Source organism: Triticum urartu, chromosome 6A, assembly GCF_056163025.1.
Source record: "Triticum urartu cultivar PI428250 chromosome 6A, HENAU_Tu73, whole genome shotgun sequence".
Classification (NCBI taxonomy): Eukaryota; Viridiplantae; Streptophyta; class Magnoliopsida; order Poales; family Poaceae; genus Triticum; species Triticum urartu.
Window position 1 is genome coordinate 363,039,980 of NC_141878.1, and position 18,654 is coordinate 363,058,633.

General features: G+C 52.2%; 1 protein-coding gene across 1 annotated transcript; it reads right to left on the reverse strand.

Moving 5' to 3' along the window:
• Positions 1-1,317: 1,317 nt before the first annotated feature.
• Positions 1,318-1,767, reverse strand: LOC147965265 (uncharacterized). Its single transcript, XM_087530379.1, has one exon. It carries the CDS (start codon positions 1,765-1,767, stop codon positions 1,318-1,320), a length of 450 nt encoding a protein of 149 aa, XP_087386505.1.
• Between the last annotated feature and the right edge of the window lie 16,887 nt (positions 1,768-18,654).

Sequence of the window (18,654 nt, forward strand, 5' to 3'; positions counted from 1 at the left end):
CTAAGAAAAGGGGCAAGCCAACTGCGGAAAGCAAATGAAAAGTCGCGTCCGGCACCTAGTCTAGTCTTCTCACCAGCGCGGAGCTAAGTGCTGCCACTAGGACGTGGGAGGGAGCCCCCGAGGCCCGAGGGTGGCACTCCTAAGACTCCGGAGCGTGTACATCCCCACTCATTATTACGTGAGAGTGTCACGTGCGGAGACCTTCACAGGCACGGGGCCTTGCTTCACAGGCGCTGGGCCTTGCTTCATGGGTAGAACTTCCGGAGGTGCTGGATGTTCCAGGCGTTCTGGATGGGGATCCCGTCCTGCGTCTCCAGGCGCGCGGCGCCAGGCCTGGAGACACGTGCGATCCTAAACGGGCCCTCCCACATGGGCGAGAGCTTGTACATCCCTTCCCTGGAGAGCACCCACCTCGAGCGTCCTGGAGTGGACGCTGCGACAGTGGTACTGTCGCAATGCCTGCTGGTACCTTGCCGCTCGGAGCGAGGCTTCATGGCGGCGTTCCTCCCCCAGCACAAGGTCCATCCCCCGCATGGCATCCTGCTGTGTCTCATCAAATGCCAGGACCCATGCGGAGCGATGCTTGACCTCGTGAGGGAGAACCGCTTTTGCTCCGTAGACGAGGAAGAACGGGGTCTCGCCTGTTGGCTTGGTGGCGGTGGTGCGGATGGACCACAGCACAGACTGGAGCTCGTCGTGCCAGCCCTTGCCGCAGGCCTCAAGCTTCTTCTTGAAGGTCCTGGTCTTGAGGCCTCTGAGGACCTCCGCGTTGGCGCGTTCGGCTTGACCATTGCTCCTGGGGTGTGCCACTGAAGCGTAGCAGATCTGCGTTCCAAGGTTAGCACAATATGTCTTGAAGAGATTGCTAGTGAACTGCGAGCCATTGTCGGTGATGATGCGATTAGGGACCCCGAACTGGCTCATGAGACCCTTGATGAACTTGACCGCAGATCTGGCCGGGATGGTGCGGATAGCTTCTACCTCCGCCCATTTGGTGAACTTGTTGATGGCGATATAGAGGTAGCGTTAGCCCCCAGGCACTCAAGGGAACAGGCCTAAGATATCCAGCCCCCAGACTGCGAATGGCCACGAGAGTAGGATGGTATGGAGGCCCTGAGCTGGCTGATGGATCTGCTTGGCGTGGAATTGGCAGGCCTCACAGGACTTCACAAGCTCGGTTGCGTCGTTGAGCGCCGTAGGCCAGTAGAAACCGCTGCGGAATGCCTTGCTGACGAGGGTTTGTGACGACGAGTGGTGCCCGCAGTCTCCTCCGTGCATGTTAGCCAGCAACTCGTTCCCCTGTTCCCTGGAGATGTATCACAAGGAAACATCATTTGACCACTTCCTGTATAACTCACCGTCCTGGATGCAGTATGTCGTAGCCTGTCGGGCCACGCGCTCCGCGTCCTCCTCTTTCTCCAGCAGCATCCCTTGCGTCAGGTATTCCTTGAACTCCTTGGTCCAGCACCCCTCCTGAGGCTCGAGCACCGGGAGTAGACGCGCTCCCGAGGTCGGGCCACAGGCTGGGGCTCCCGAGGCAGGTGGTTGGGGGAGCTCCTCCCGAGGCGGCGCCGGCCCCGAAAGCGGAGGTGCTACGGATGGCTTGAAGAGCCGCTCCTCAAAGATGCCAGGCTCTTGGGGTTGTCGCTTGGATGCCCTTTTGGCGATGTCGTCGGCCTCCTTGTTGGTGCCACAGGGCACATGCTGCAACCCTAGACCCATGAAATGCTTTTCCGTTTTGCGTACCTCCGCGAGGTATGCCTCCATGTGCTCGTCCTTCGGCTCATATACCTTGTTGCAGAAGTTGACAAGGAGCTGCGAGTCGCCCCTGATGGTGAGGCGCTTCACCCCCATGGCCACCACGGCCTTGAGGCCAGCAATGATGCCTTCGTACTCCGTGATGTTGTTGGAGACCTTCTCGCCTTGCTAGAAGCAGAGCTGCATGGCGTAGTAGAGCTTGTCCTGAGTGGGCGAGATGAGCACTGCTCCATCCCTCGCGCCCTGGCGTGCGAACGCGCCATCGAAATACATGACCCAGCCATCTGGTGCTTCACTTCCTGGCGAGAGGGATCGGTCCTTGCCTGCTTCAAACCCCGGGGCGTCAGTCCATTCTGCCACGAAGTCGGCGAGCGCGGCCCCCTTGATAACCCTAGTTGTGCTGAACTCCAGCTGGAATGCTTGCAGGTCGATGTTTCATTCGGCGACTCTTCCAGTAGCGTTGCGGCTCCTAAGTACCCTCTCCAGCGGGTAGGCTGAGACGACCTTGATTGGGTGACCTTGGAAGTAGTGACGCAGTTTACGCGAGGCCACCAAAAGCACGAGCAAGAGCTTCTAAGGCATGGGGTATTGTGCCCTTGCATCCCGCAGTACCATGCTGACAAAATACACTGGGTGCTCGACGAGGGTGGGAAAGTCGACGGAGCTTGTGCCTGCCAACAGCTGGGGCGTCTCATGAGATGACGGGTCCCCAAGAGCCTGGTCGCCTATTGGGGCCTCTACGGGCCCGTGAACGCCGCCTTGCTGGGCCTGGTCACTCGTTGGCATTGTTGCAGCCTTGGCGGTGCCCTCTGGGTCCTGTATTGCCTCGGCTAGTGGTGCAGCGCGGCACGGCAGCCCCTTGGCTTGGCGCTCTTCCCGAACCGCCACTAGAGCTACGCTAGCGGAGTAGGGAGTGGCGGTAAGGTAAAGCACCAGGGGCTCAAGAGGGCGAGGCGCCACCATCACCGGAGGGCTGGTCAGGTATCTCTTGAGGTCTTGAAACACTTGGTTAGCTTCCGGGGTCCACTCGAACGGGCCCTTCTTCTTCATCAGCTTGAAGAATGGCAGGGCGCGCTCTCCCAGCTTGGAGATGAAGCACCCCAGCAAGGTCACGCAGCCTGGAAGCTTCTGCATCTCCTTGAGAGTTTGTGGTGGGCTCATGTCTTCTATCGCCTTGAGCTTCTCTGGGTTAGCCTCGATCCCCCTGTGGGACACGAGGAAGCCCAACAGCTTGCTAGAGGGGACACCGGACACGCACTTTTCTGGGTTGAGCCGCAGGTCTACCTGGCGCAGGCTTGCGAAGGTCTCCTCCAGCTCTTGAATCAAAGTTCTTGCCTCCCGGGATTTTACCACAATGCCGTCGACGTAGGCCTCTGCGTTCCTCCTGAGCTGCTGGCCCAGGGCGATGTGCATCAGCCGTTGGAAGGTCGCGCCTGCGTTGCGCAGCCCAAACGGCATGCAAGTGTAGCAGTACACCCCACACGGGGTCAAGAAGTCCGTCTTCTCCACATCCTCCACTGCCATCTTGATCTGGTGATAGCCTGAAAACGTGTCCAGGAAGCACAGCAAGTCGCATTCGGCGGTGGATTCGACGATCTGGTCAATGCGCGGGAGCGGGAACAAGTCATGGGGACAGGCCTTGTTAAGTTTGGTGAAGTCAACACACATGCACTCCTTCCCTCCTTTCTTTGGTATGACGATGGGGTTCGCCAGCCACTCGGGGTAATGAACCTCGCGAATGACACCCGCTGCCTCCAGCTTGCGGGTTTCCTAGACGATGGAGGACTGCTTCTCTGTGGACTGCCGCTGCACCTTCTGCTTCATAGGGGGCACATTGGGGCACACCCTCAAGTGATGCTCGATCACCCCTCTTGGGACCCCTACTAGCTGCTTGGGTTCCCAGGCGAATACAGCCTTGTTCGCGCGCAGGAACCTCACCAATGCCTCCTCTTGATCTGGGTCGAGGTTGGCGCCTATGGTGAAGGTGGCTCCTGAGGACCCATCTTCCTCGACTAGCACCTGCTTGGTTTCAGCCCGATCTTGAGTGAACAACTGCTTCTTCTTTGCTGGCGCGGCCTCCTTAACCGCTGGGGTGGCCTCGTTGGCCGGTCGCGCTGCTGCGGCGGTTTTGAGGGCACACTTGAGTGCCGCCAGAGCCTCCTTGGTATCTCCAACTATGGTGAGGACTTCCTTGCTCCCGGGCATGTTCATGAGGTTGTAGGCCGGATGGGTCGCCGCCATAAACTGAGCCAGAGCCGGGTATCCGAGGATGGTGTTGTATGGGAGGCGGATGCGGGCGATGTCGAAGTCGATCAGCTCAGTGTGGTAGTTATCGCGGGTGCCGAATGTCACAGGAAGGCGGATCTGCTCCAAGGGGCTGGTGGAGCCGCCGCCGACCCCGGAGAAGGCCTTGCTGGGGCGGAGCCGTTGGAGTGGTACGTGAAGAAGGCTGAAAGCCTCCACAAAGAGCACGTTGAGACCGGTGCCACCATCGATGAGGGTCTTGGTGACAGCTACGCTACAGATGGTGGGCGTGCACAACATTGGGAGCACGCCCGAGCCGACAGTGGTGGCGGGGTGATCCCCCGAGTCGAAGGTGAGGTCGGCCTTGGGCGCCGCCCAACCCGGGGGAGCTCCTTGCCGCACGGAGGCGGCGCCAATCTGGCGAAAGAACGGCTTGGTGTGACGGTCCGAGGGTGGTGCTTGCGAGCCGCTGAGGAGGGCCGCGACAGCGAGAGGCGCCGGTGCCGCGAAGCGCATGACGAAGAGACCGCGCAGCTCCTCCCAGGAGGCCACCGAAGATCCTGGCAAGCTGAGCAGCTAGGCGTGTGGCTTGCCGGCCAGGTGTAGGATCTAGAAGTAGATGTGTCTAGAGGGGGGGTGATTAGACACTTCATGCTAAAGTTGCAATTTTTAGGCTTTTTCGGTTTAAGTGGAGTTTAGGCATAATTTCAACATTCACAATACATATCAAGCAAGCATGCAAAGAGTGTATAGGCAGCGGAAAGTAAAGCATGCAACTTGCAAAAATGTAAAGGGAAGGGTTTGGAGAATTCAAACGCAATTGGAGACACGGATGTTTTTCCCGTGGTTCGGATAGGTGGTGCTATCCTACATCCACGTTGATGGAGACTTCAACCCACAAAGGGTAACGGTTGCGTGAGTCCACAAAGGGCTCCACCCACAAAGGGTAACGGTTGCGCGAGTCCACAAAGGGCTCCACCCACAAAGGGTCCACGAAGAAGCAACCACCCACAAAGGGTCCACGAAGAAGCAACCTTGTCTATCCCACCATGGCCATCGCCCACAAAGGACTTGCCTCACTAGCGGTAGATCTTCATGAAGTAGGGGATCTCCTTGCCCTTACAAACTCCTTGGTTCAACTCCACAATCTTGTCGGAGGCTCCCAAGTAACACCTAGCCAATCTAGGAGACACCACTCTCCAAGAAGTAACAAATGGTGTGTAGGTAATGAACTCCTTGCTCTTGTGCTTCAAATGATAGTCTCCCCAACACTCAACTCTCTCTCATAGGATTTGGATTTTGTGGAAAGAAGGTTTGAGTGGAAAGCAACTTGGGGAAGGCTAGAGATCAAGATTCATATGGTAGGAATGGAATATCTTGGCCTCAACACATGAGTAGGTAGTTCTCTCTCAGAAATAGGATGCTGGAAGTGTAGGCTTAGTCTGATGGCTCTCTCTCCGAATGAAGAGGAGGTGGAGGGGTATATATAGCCTCCACACAAAATCCAACCGTTACACACAGTTTTCCAATCTCGGTGGGACCGAATCAACAAACTCGGTCGGACCGAAAAGGTAAACCTAGTGACCGTTAGAGATTTTGGTGGGACCGACTGGACCAACTCGATGGGACCGATGTGCTAGGGTTAAGGTAAATCCAAAACTCGGTTTGACCGATTACTCAAACTAGGTGGGACCAATTTGGGTAATAAGTGAAACTGAGATTTGGCCAAGCAAACTCGGTGGGACCGATTGCATATCTCAGTGGGACCGAGAATATTGCAATGGGTAACAGAGAGTTTGCAAGCCCATCTCGGTGAGATCGAGATCCCATCGGTGAGACCGAACTGATTAGGGTTTGGCAGTGGCTTATGACAAGTGAAACTCGGTGGCGCCGGATAGGAAGAATTGGTAGGACCGAGTTTGGCTTAGGGTTTAGGTCATGTGTGGAAGTGGGAAAGTAGCTGAGGATTTTGGAGCATATCATTAAGCACATGAAGCAAGAGGCTCATTAAGCAACACCTCATCCCTCCTTGATAGTATTGGCTTTTCCTATGGACTCAATGTGATCTTGGATCACTAAAATGTAAAATGAAGAGTCTTGAGCTTGAAGCTTTAGCCAATCCTTTATCCTTAGCATCTTGAAGGAGTTCCCACAACCTTTAGTCCATGCCACTCCATTGTTGAACTTATCTGAAACATGCTAGATAGAAATGTTAGTCCAACAAGAGATATGTTGTCATCAATTATCAAAACCACCTAGGGAGCACTTGTGCTTTCACCAGGGCCAGGGGGAACCAGTTGGCCATGACCTGGTCGTCGCCTCCGGCTTCGAGGACGGCCTTCTCATACGCCTGCAGGAAGGCCGCCAGATCTGTTGTGCCATCGTAGCGAGGCGGCATCTCTGGCTTGAACTTGCGCGGCCACCGCACCTGCCGCAAGGTGTGGGTGAAGGCCCAAACGCCCGCGGCGCATCCGCAGGCGCCCGCCGGCCTAACTAGAGGGATGTCATCTATCATGGAGCTGGACGAAGCAAGCGGAGAGGTGGAGCTTCAGCGCACCCCTACCTGGCGCGCCAAATGTCGGATTTCGGGTTCCGACAAAACCCTTGTGGTTCGAACTCTGGGGTGCGCATGAAGAACTCTCCCCCCCCCCACTAGCTCACGCTCTCACCACGATCTCAAAGCTAAGCGCGCCGGACTCGCGGAACAAAGGATGCAGGATTTATACTGGTTCGGGCCACCGTTGTGGTGTAATACCCTACTCCAGTGTGGTGTGGTGGATTGCCTCTTGGGCTGAGGATGAACAAATACAAGGGAAGAACAGCCTCCTGAGGAGAGGTGTTCTTGAGCTCGATGAGCTGGTGTGTTTGAGGATGGTCTGAATGTGTGATCCCCTTGCTATGGTGGTGACTAGTCCTATTTATAGAGGCCCTGGTCCCCTTCCCAAATGTAGGCGGGAAGGGATCCAACAACGGACAAATTTAAAGGGAGACAACTAGTACAAGCTATCCTAACAAAAGGTGGTCTTCGCCTGCCAAAGGCTCTGGTGGCGACGTCGTCCTGGGATCCACGGTGATCTCTGTCCTACCGTCCTGCTGGTCTTGGTCTTGTTGCACCGATATGGAAACCTTTGCCTGATGCCTCGGGACTCCTCGCCTGCGCCTGTCCCTTTAGCACCAAAGAGGAAACGAGTTCACTGCACGCGCTGGTGCCCGCCAGGCCTTGGTCGTCATGGCTTGCGTCACAGGGACCTCATGAGGTGCCCCCCGCCTTGATCTCTCCGCCCCTCGCGAGCCAGCCTGGTGAGGCCGCCCCGAGGAGGTCTTGCGTCGTCCGCCTCATGAGGCTTGGCCCCTCGCGAGGGTCTTGAGTGTTTGCTGCTGAAGATGGGCCGTACGGGGACGCTGGTGGAGCCACGCCATGGGCCGCAGGCAGGCAAGTCTGGGGACCCCCGTTCCCAGGACGCCGACATGCACCCACTCCCCCCACGACCCCGCGTTTACCACATGGTAAATGCGCACATTGACTACATGCAGAAGTGCAACCACCCACCTTGGCCGCAGCGGATCCGCGCGCGTGCCGAGGCCCTGTGGTGGTGGGCCCTGGCCTGCGGTGACGTCCCATCGCGTGCATGGGCTGGCAGGCCGTCCTGGCCTGCTGGTGCCACATGGCGGGCAAGCAACGGGCGGTTGGCCTACCACCCGGCAGGCGTGCCACTCGGCCCCCACCACGACATGTCGAATTCACCAGGCGGTCGGCCTGGTCATGGCTGGCTCCTAGCCATTGGTGCCTCCAGAAGACGGATGAAGCAAGTTGACCAGACAACTCAGAGTAGGAAGCTGTTGGGGCTCCTTGCCTTTTCAGCCACGGCGCCCCACTAGCTTCGGGGACTACTGTCGGGATAAATGACCACGGGTAGCCTCATCATCTCCCATGGTATTTCAAGACATCAGGGCCGATTGCACCCCTCACACCTCTCGGACGAACGACTGCTCCCTTGAGCCGGCTAGTCCAAGCGGCCGGCTACTAGAAGGCGGCAGGATACCAGAAGGTGGCTACGAGGCGACCGGCTTCTAGCAGGCGGCCCCTCGTGCCCTCAAAGTTTGCACCCACATAACTACGACGGGACGGGGCGTGGCTACAGTGTAACCTGCCACCCCCGAATCCTGGGCTGAGCGCGGCTACAGTACGGGCGTACCTGGCGGACGCCCCCACCCGGTGGGGTACTGTAGCCACGCTGCCCATGACATCACCTATCACCTAGGGAGCTATGCTCCCACGATGGCCTATCGGTACGGCCCGCAGGCGCCGGACCCTACCTGTTGGTGAGCGCAGAAGGCGACAGATTCCCAAAAGGCGGCAACGGGGCGGGCCGCCTCCCAACAGGCGGGCCCCTCCTCCCTCGAAGTCCGTGTGTCATTAACGAGACTAAACAGGGAGTGGCAATAGTGAATGCCCACCAGGCGGCGGTACTGTAGTCATGCTTCCCCCGACAAAGCATCCATCATCAGTAGCAAGGCTACAGTGCGGAGTGATCAACCAGACCCGCAAGTGGCGAGCGCGGCCTGTCGAACGAGTACACGACAGCCGGTGGGATCCACCAAGCGGTGGGCCCCAGCAGCCGGCGGAGAAGCTGACGTTTAGAGATACTGAAGGCCGGGTCCTACACCCGGCCGGATTACCATTGTACCCCTGGGGGTAGGCCTATATAAACTCCCCAGGCCACCCATGCAAAGGGTTCAGAACCTCAAGACACACACACATAAAGAGGGGAAGTAGGGCTAGCCTTGTTCTTCTTCCTCCTCAAGCTAAACAGCTCAAGGAGCAATCTTGTAGCTACCATTGTTGAGATAGTGATCATGCGGAGACCCCGCAGAGCAGGACTAGGGGTGTTATCTTCTAGGAGAGCCCTGAACCTGGGTAAGATCCGCTGGCGTATGCGATCTCGCTCACTCCCGCTTCTAGAGCCTGGCGACGTACTCTTGTCCCTCTCCTCTTAGTGTTTTGCCTAGGTTCTCACGCTTGGCATTGTTTCTTCCTAGGGTCATCACACTCATCTCTCTCCTCTTGATTACCTTGCCACATCAGATTTTTTGCCTACATGGCAGCCTTAGCACCTGTACAAGGTGGATCATTGGGAGGGGCCTAAAGCATTACATGCACGCCCGACGATCGAGGAGGAGCAAGGAACCTCGTGGTGGAGCATCTGCACTCATAATATTTTATATTATTCAGCAATATAAAATCAACCAATCATCTCCATAGTAGACCGGAAGAGTACGAAACACGGCAGCCCAGTGTAGTTACATCATACTACATGACTAACCCACGCTATCACCATATTTATTGGCCTCCGTGCGACACCTAGCTCTAGTAATCCAGCAGCCCATATCGCTTCTCGCTCCTCGTCTCTCTCAAAGTGCGGCGGGCTGGCGTTTTTGCCGTCTATTGAGGTCGGTTAACTCATCACATGTTAGCGACATGCCAAGAGCATTCTAAAAAAATATTGTACTCAATTGTTATGCCAAGAAGAGGAAGCGCTTTGACCGACGGACCAAACGAGACAGGCGTGTCATGCCGTGAGTGGGTCCAGTTTCTCATTTTGAACTTGTTTGGTGTAGTAGTAACACTTGGTTTTGACTATTGATAAGATTTTATATAGGGCCTAATGTATTCTTCGAGGATGCCTTTGACTATTGATAAAATTTTATATAATTTGAAAATTATATCATTCGAAGATCCTTTGATGTTTCGTTTTCAAAAAAAGATCCTTTCACGTACGAATTTGACTGTATGCTTTCAGCAACTTGCATGTCCTATACTACTCCTGTTTGGATACTCTAACTTAGCTAGAGGTTAGACTAACTCATGACTAACCCTGAACTAACTGTAGCCAAAGAGGTTTTTGGGTGAGAGGGTTAGATTGACAATAAATGCACTTGATGGAGAGAGAAAAGTGAATTTTCAGTAGACCCAATGAGAACTATCTCCAATTAGCACCTCTTGGGTGGGATAGTTTTTTTTGGTGGGTTCGGTGCAACTTGCTCCAATTTAACCCTCATGCCTGGATACTTTAGGGATATTTGAGCCCCAAATAGCTCAAACTAACTCTAACCCATGGATCCAAACAGGGCCAAAGTTAGTCTCGGAAAACGCATTAAGCCCTATATACATGGACAGACGGAGTACATGATACTAGCAAACGCTCACCATTAGTAGTAGTTCATTAGTTGGTTTTGATTTTTGATTCAGTTGATGTGCTGCTACCGTCCAATATTCACGTGTGGTTGTTTCTAGAGTAAAAAAAGGAGGTACTAGTACTTACTATGGGAAAGGTGAAGTGATGGTTGCTTCGCCCGAGCAACTTATTACTCTGGGAATATGGGAGTACCAGCGGATTCAACAAACAGAGAAATGATGGTTGCTTCATCCGAGCAACTTACCGTGGCGAAGGTGGGGCTCTGTGATTTGACTGCTCACTAGTCATTACTACTGCGGCGCAACAACCAGGGTGAATCTTTCCCTGGAGTTGTGCACTCAATATTGCTGCATGGCAGGTGGAGCCGGATGAAGGATGTCCCACATGTCGGCAAAACGAAGTTGAATTGTTTCTGGCTTTGCTACCAATCCTTCAGGATTTGTTTATATATACACATAATTTTAATGAAATTGTTGTAACACCCCGTATGTAACCTGCCATATTTGTATTCCAACTCTTGCCATTATCGGCACTAAGTTATGATATTTCCTCATTGTAGGGTTTTTGTCTTCGAGTTCTTTTGTCTTTGTCATGCATCTTATATCATGTCATTATGTGCATCACATTTGCATACCTGTTCGTCTCATGCATCCGAGCATTTTCTCCGTTGTCCGTTTTGCATTCCGGCGCTCCTATGTCCTCCGGTGTCCCTTTCTACCTCTTTTCGTGTGCGGGTTTTAAACGTGTTCGGATTGGACCGAGACTTGCCAAGCAGCCTTGGTTTACTACCGGTAGACCGCCTGGCAAGTTCCGTGCCATTTGGATTTCGTTTGATACTCCAACGGTTAACCGAGGGACCGAAAAGGCCTCGTGTGTTGCAGCCCAACACCCCTCCAAAGTGGCCCAAAACCCACCTAAACCTCCTCCATCATCTAGGTCATTCGATCATGATCGCGTGGCCAAAAACCGTGCTCAATTTGGAGCCTCCTAGCTCCTCCTACCTATAAAAAGGTCTCTCCCCCGAAATTCCGGATCCATACCACCCTAACCCTAGCCCCGCTCCTCATCCGCGCGCCGGACACGTCCGGGCCGCGCCGAACGCTCCCGCCGCCGCCAACCAGATCACGCCACGTGTCCCGGGGGCGAGCCCCACTTCATCGCCGACCGCGCGGGCCCGCCAGGCCCAGCGTCGGCCCCCGCGGCCCTTCTCTCCAGGCCGCCGCCCGAGGCTCGCGCCCGCCGCCTTCCTCCTCCTCGCCGCACCGCCGCGTCCTTACCTCGCAGGCGACCACCACCTCGCCGCGCCTCCTCCGCCGCCTCGCCGCCCGGGCGACCACCGCCCTCGCCGCACCCGTCCTCCGGCGTCCCGCGCCGCCCTGGCCGAAGCTCCGGCCAGATCCGGGGAAGGAGACCCTGGATCCGCCGTCTCCTCTTCCTCCGACGACCATTCTCCGGCCGGCGAACCTCGATCCCCGTGCTGCTACAGTAACCGGCCGATCCAGATCTGGATCCAAACTAGGGTTGACTTTTGCCCTAATTTCAGTAACTTTTGGCATTCTTCATAGCATCATATATCTGCAACTGTGGCTCCATTTTGGGCGTGTAGCATATCAAATTGTTCGTCTCGTCGAGTACTTCATTTCATTCCATTTCGTCATGTTCATTTGAGCTCATCTTCATGCCCTAAATGCTGTTGCAAGAGTGCTAGTTTATGTTAGTTTCAGATTATTATCAGCAATTGGACATTTGTCATTTTTGCCATGTTTAATGTGTGCCTCCTATGAACTTGAGCCCTACATGTGTTTTGAAGTATGCCATGTCATCTTTATAGGGGTGTATGCCATGTATTTTTGTGATCTTTGTGGTGACTAGCACAAGCATGCAAAGTACCTCTCGTAATGTTGCTGATTTCAGGGACTTAGAGATCTTCTAAGTCATTTTCCTGATTATATTTTTATGCCATGTATCCATGTTGCTACGGAGTGATCCATGCCTCTTTTGAGCATGATCAGTAAGGATGTTTTGTAGATATTATTGTGCTCTATCCGTCCATGTCTTTGTTTGCAATTATGGAGCACCCTAGATTGAGTCAATTGAGCTCTACTTTTGCTATAAAATGTTCCTGGCAGAATGTTTACGTGTTAAGCATTTTTGCCGAGCTTGTTGTAGTTGATCCATGCATACTATGTAGTTGTTCTTGCCATGTTTAGCTTCTATGCCATGTCTACTTGCTAGATGTATGCTTAGTTTGTCATGCAATGCCTTGTGGTGAGTGCATCGAGCTCGCAAACATGCCTACTTAATATCTGTTTTGCCATGTTCCAGTTTTCTACTAAGTCTGAATCTGTTAATGATAATTGCTATGTTCCCATGGTTGCCATTGTATTTTCTGATCCCTTTTGGCTTATGGTTAGTAAGGGACTTTTGTTGTATGCTTTGAGTAGATTCATGCCATGCCTTGATTTGCCATGATATGTTCCTGTAGCATGTTGTTATCGTGCTCTAAACATTGCTTCCTGATGTGAAATTCCTGGCATGTTGCTATTTTCACTAAGTCTGTAACCTGATATCTTTTGCACTTTTGCCATGCTTGTTTGAACCTGCTATTGAGTGAATTAGCCGTAGCTCAGTGTTCATCTTTTGTCAAGCATCTTGAGTGGATCCCTGCCATGTGCTTTGTTGTTATGTTAGAGTGCAGTAGCTTGTTACTGATGCATTTCGATGGCCTCGTGTTGTTAATCGCAGATCGGTGCCATATTTGTTTTGCTTGCCATTTGCAAACCGTGCATCCGATTCCGCTAATCTTTATATCGATTTCGACTGAAATCAACTCCTCTTTCTAGTGGCACTCTTGGTTTTACAAGTTGAGGCCAGGTTCAATCTTTCCTTTCCAAGTCATGCATATGCATTGCATATCACATCCCGCATATCATGCCATGTTTTGCATCATGTTGCTTGTGCATTGCACGTGGTTGATTGTTTCTCCCTTTTCTTGTGTTCTTGCTTTGGGTAGAGCCGGGAGACGAGTACGTGATTGAGGAACCCGTTGAGTACGCTTACGAGGTTCAAGCTAACATCAACTCGGAGAACTTTGCAGGCAAGATGACCATACCCTCGAAATCACTTTTGTCTTTGCTTGCTAGATGCTCGCTCTATTGTTATGCCTATGCTACGATACTTACCACTTGCTTATCATGCCTCCCATATTGCCATGTCAAACCTCTAACCCACCTTGTCCTAGCAAACCGTTGCTTGGCTATGTTACCGCTTTGCTCAGCCCCTCTTATAGCGTTGTTAGTTGCAGGTGAAGCTTGGAGTTTGTTCCTTGTTGGAACATGTTTATTGTTGGGATATCATTATTATATCTTGTCGGTTTTAATGCACCTATATACTTGGTAAAGGGTGGAAGGCTCGGCCTTATGCCTGGTGTTTTGTTCCACTCTTGCTGCCCTAGTTTCCGTCATACCGGTGTTATGTTCCTTGATTTTTGCGTTCCTTACACAGTTGGGTTATAATGGGAACCCCTTGACAGTTCGCCTTGAATAAAACTCCTCCAGCAATGCCGAACCTTGGTTTTACCATTCGCCACCTAGCCTTTTATTTTTCCCTTGGGTTTTCGGAGCCCGAGGGTCATCTTTATTTTAAACCCCCCCCCCCCAGGCCAGTGCTCCTCTGAGTGTTGGTCCAAACTAGAGCCCTTTGCAGCGCCCCCTCGGGGAAACTCAAGGTTTGGTTTTAGTTGTACGGAGCGCTCATCTGAGTGTGCCCTAAGAACGAGATATGTGCAGCTCCTATCGGGATTTGTCGGCACATTCAGGCGGCTTTGCTGGTTTAGTTTTACCATTGTCAAGATGTCTTGTAACCGGGATTCCGAGTCTGATCGAATTGTCTTGGGAGAAGGAATATCCTTCGTTGACCGTGAGAGCTTGTGATGGGCTAAGTTGGGACACCCCTGCAGGGATTTGAACTTTCGAAAGTCGTGCCCATGGTTATGGGTAGATGGGAATTTGTTAATGTCCGGTTGTAGAAAACCTTAAACTTAACTTAATTAAAATGAATCAACAGAGTGTGTGGCCGTGATGGTCTCTTTTCGGCGGAGACCGAGAAGAGAACACGGTCTCGAGTTATGCTTGAACGTAGGTTGTTTTAGGATCACTTCTTGATCATAGTTTCTCGACCGTGCCTTTGCCTTCTCTTCTCGCTAATTCATGCGCAACAGAATTTGCCTCTTTGAGCTAATTCATGCAGGTATTTGGTAAACACGTACGACCTATTTGAGCTAATTCATGCGCAACAGAATTTGCCTCTCGGCGACAAGCTCGTACAGTGAACATTGTAAACCACAGCTTGAGTTGGAGTTTTATGTCCTCGATTACTGCAGCATAAGCTGAGGAATCTGCCTTCCAAATGTCCAAAGCATCAGCAAGCAGTTGTGAGTCAGTCTCGAAAACAGCTTGAGTGGCACCCATGTCAGCTGCTGTTTGAACCGATGCGTCCATCGCGCCAACCTCAGCAGCAAAGGCATCTGGAGTATGGTCTTGTTGGCCGGCCCGAGCTATTATAACATGCCCCTCGTCGTCTCTGGCTACCACTCCCCATCCTCCACTACTGCCACCAGGTGTAAAAGCCCCATCAAGGTTGAACTTGACCTCCCCGTGAGCAGGTGCCTGCCATTTAGCTGGGGTCTTTTTACCTGACGGAGAGTATACTTCCTCATACTCCATTGCATCACATCTTGCTCTCCTCACTATCTTAGCTATAGCGATTGGCGGCTCCCCTTCTCGAATTTTGTTCCTGTTGTTCCACCAATGCCACCAAAAGATTATTATTAACATCCTTTTCCTATCATGCAGCTCCCACAATTTATCAAGCATTGCATGCACCACCACCCCCCGGATGCTCTCGAGTTGCATGTGGTCTTGCTCGAGCCCAAGTGCTCGCATCCTTCCTTCACCAGCTTGCATTTTATGAACAGGTGCGCCCCATCCTCCTCCGCTCTCCCACATATGAAACAGCTAGAGCGCTCTAGCCTCATGCCTCTCCTCTTCAGATTAGTGCATAGTGCCAATGACTGATGCTTCATTCTCCAAATAAACATATGCAGCTTTACTAGGCATCGCATTTTCCATATGCGCTTCCAGGTTGGATCATCATGCCTCTCTAACTGTCCCACAGCTGAAGAACTTGTCCCAGGAGCCCCGGTTTGTACTTGCTGGCATCACTCCACCTGGAGTTTATAGGCGCTTTTGACTGAGTGTTCCCCTTTCAAATCATAATGCTAGGCGGTGAAATCATCTATCCCCTCCCTTAGCGGAATGCTTAAGATATGTTTCATGTCCTCCTCACAAAAGGTGTCACGAACGAGCTCTTCATCCCATTTCCTAGTGACTGGGCTGATTAGCTCACTAACCGTTGTAAGGAGGCTGGCCCCCCCATGGTGTGATGACTCTCCAAGACCATGGTTTCGGTATCCAAGGATCCGACCAGATGTTCACCTTGGATCCATCCCCAATCATCCATATATATCCATGCTTCACGAGGTCCAGCCCATGGAGGATGCTCCGCCAAGAATATGAGATCCCATCGTGGGCTTCCACTTCTAGCACAGTCTGTCCGAGAAAGTATCTCGCCTACAAGATCTTGGCGCAGAGGTTGTCTGGGTTTTGAAGTAGACGCCACCCCTGCCGAGACAGCATAGCTATATTGAAGCTATGCATATCTCTAAAGCCCAACCCGCCCATTGATTTCGACTGAGTTATCTTGTCCCGGTTTATCCAATGCATCGGGTTTTGCTTATCTTGTTGGCTCCACCAAAACTTGCCTATGAGTGAGTTCAGTTCTGCACAAAATGTTTTGGTCAGGTCAAAACATGACATGGCGAATGCAGGGATAGCTTGAGCCACGCCTTTCACCAGAACTTCTTTGCCTTCCTTTGCTAAGAGCCTTTCCTGCCACCCGTGCACTCTCCCACACACGTTACGTTTTATATAGTTGAACGCCCTCTTCCTAGATCGCCCGACATGAACGGGAAGACCGAGATATTTCTCATTCCAATCCTCGTTCTGAATTACCAGAGTGTTCTTAACCGAGTTCCGCTCTGCAACATCTGTATTCGGACTAAACATTATGGCCGACTTTTCCACATTGATACACTGCCCAGAGCAGTCCTCATACAACTGTAAAGCACCATGGAGGGCTGTCACTTCCTGTTGCTCCGCCTTGATCAGTAACATGGAGTCGTCCGCGAAGAATAGGTGTGATACACACGGCGCTCTTGGGTAGATCTTGACTCCATCTATCGTGCCACTCCGTTCTGCGTCTGCAAGCAACGCCGACGGTCCTTCCGCGCAGATTACAAACAGGTAGGGAGACACCGGGTCCCCTTGCCTAAGACCCCGTGACGGGCTGAATTGTTGGGTCATCTCTCCATTCACTTTGATTTGATATCTTACTGATCTCACACATTTCATAATTAGCTCAACCCATCTTGCACTGAAACCTAACTTTCCCATCATTGCCTCCAAGAAGCACCATTCTACCCTGTCATAGGCTTTGCTCATGTCTGCTTTAACCGCTACATACCCCACCTTCTCGGTCCTCTTATTTAGCAAGTAGTGGGACAACTCGTACGCTATGAGAACATTGTCTGTGATTAGTCTCCCCGGTACAAAAGCGCTTTGATTTTCTGAAATAGTACCAGGAAGAATTAGCTTAAGTCGGTTGGCAATGACCTTTGACACTAATTTGTATATCACATTGTAGAGACTTATAGGCCGGAGATCCTTGATTCTTCTTGGGTTTTTGACTTTGGGAATGAGTACAACCATGGTATCGTTCCAGCCCTTAGGGATTTCTCCTCCATTCAGTACAGCTAACACTTCTTCCACTACTTTATCCCCCATAAAGTGCCAGTGCCTCTTAAAGACAATTGCCGGCATACCATCAGGTCCCGGCGCCTTGAGGTCGCCAATATGATCCAACGCTGCCCTTACTTCTTCCCGGGTAAATTATGCATCAAGTATTGCATGCATGTCACTAGTCACCCGCGGCTGGACTTTATCGAGCAACTCTGGCAATCGGTGTGGATTGGAGGTCGTAAAAAGTTCCTGAAAAAATGAGCGCACATAGTTAGTTAAAACCTCCCCCTCCTCCACTACAACACCGTCCTCCCTTCTGATCTCCTTCAACCGATTAGTTCTCTTTCTTGCTGATGCCACAGACTGTAAGTATTTGATGTTGCGGTTGCCACCCTTCAACCACCACATGTGAGCTCGTTGTTTCAGTTTCGTGTGCTTCTTCTCCTTCAGTTCATGAACAAGTGTGCGGAGCCTTGCCTCCTTTCTGATTTTTGCCTCCGAGATAGGCTCTTTCATGCATCGCTCCAGCTCCCTCCATGCCTTCCTAATCATCCCTTCAAGCTCTCCCACAACCTCTCTACTCCAAGTACTAATCTGTGTTGCCACCGATCGCATCGCCTGGGTGACATTGCTTCCTCCTTCCCTCCAGCTATTCTCCCATGATTCTTGATCACATCCTCACACCCCTCCTCCTGCAGCCACCTTGCCTCGAATATGAAATTATTGTCCCTCGTCTTCCATTTCTTTTCCGCCCCCTCCAGTTGCACTATTATCGGTCGATGGTTTGAATGTCTCGGTTCCCCATTGATGACTACAAACTCTGGAAACATCTCGCACCACTCCTCATTTGTTGTTGCCCTGTCCAGACGTTCACAGATGTATGTCCTTAGCTCTTTACTATGGTTCCTCCATGTAAAAGTATCACCTTCATACCCAATATCTCTAAGGCTATATTGGTTCAGAGCTTCTCTAAAATCATCAAGGTAGTGCTGAGGTCGGGATGCTCCCCCTACCTTCTCGTCGCTTGCTAAAATCTCGTTAAAGTCACCAAAACATAGCCACAGCCTGCGCACTTGTTGTTGTTGATTAAGAATTTTTAGCAGCCTCCACGTTTCTTTCTTCCTCATTAACTCAGACTCTCCATACACCCCTGTTAATCTCCAGATCACCCTGTCCTCCCTTGTTACATCCAAATCAACATGCCTTCTACCGTATGATCATAAGGTAACATCCACTCCTCTTCTCCAGAATAAGGCCACCCCTCTGCCACTCCCTTCATCCTTCCAAGCAACCATGTTGGCGAGCCCCAACAACCACCTAAACCTTCCCAACTCCTTCTCCTTCAACCTAGTCTCACACAGAAACAAAATGTTGGGATCTTCCACTCTTCCAAGCTCAAGAAGAGATTGAACTGTCGGGCCATTCCCGAGCCCCCGACAGTTCCAACTTACAATTTTCATTGCTCCCGGTAGGGTTGCACCTGCAACTCGGCCGATGTGGTTGTGTTGTGGTTCTCTGCCTCTGTGTGCTCCTCCCCCGCGACCCGACCTTGTGTGCTACTGTTATTACCCTCCCCCTCCATCTTGCTCCTCTTGCCC

Excerpts from the sequence above, each read along its gene's own strand:
- LOC147965265 (XM_087530379.1), bottom strand. The coding sequence starts at position 1,767 with ATGGAGGCATACCTCGCGGAGGTACGCAAAACGGAAAAGCATTTCATG.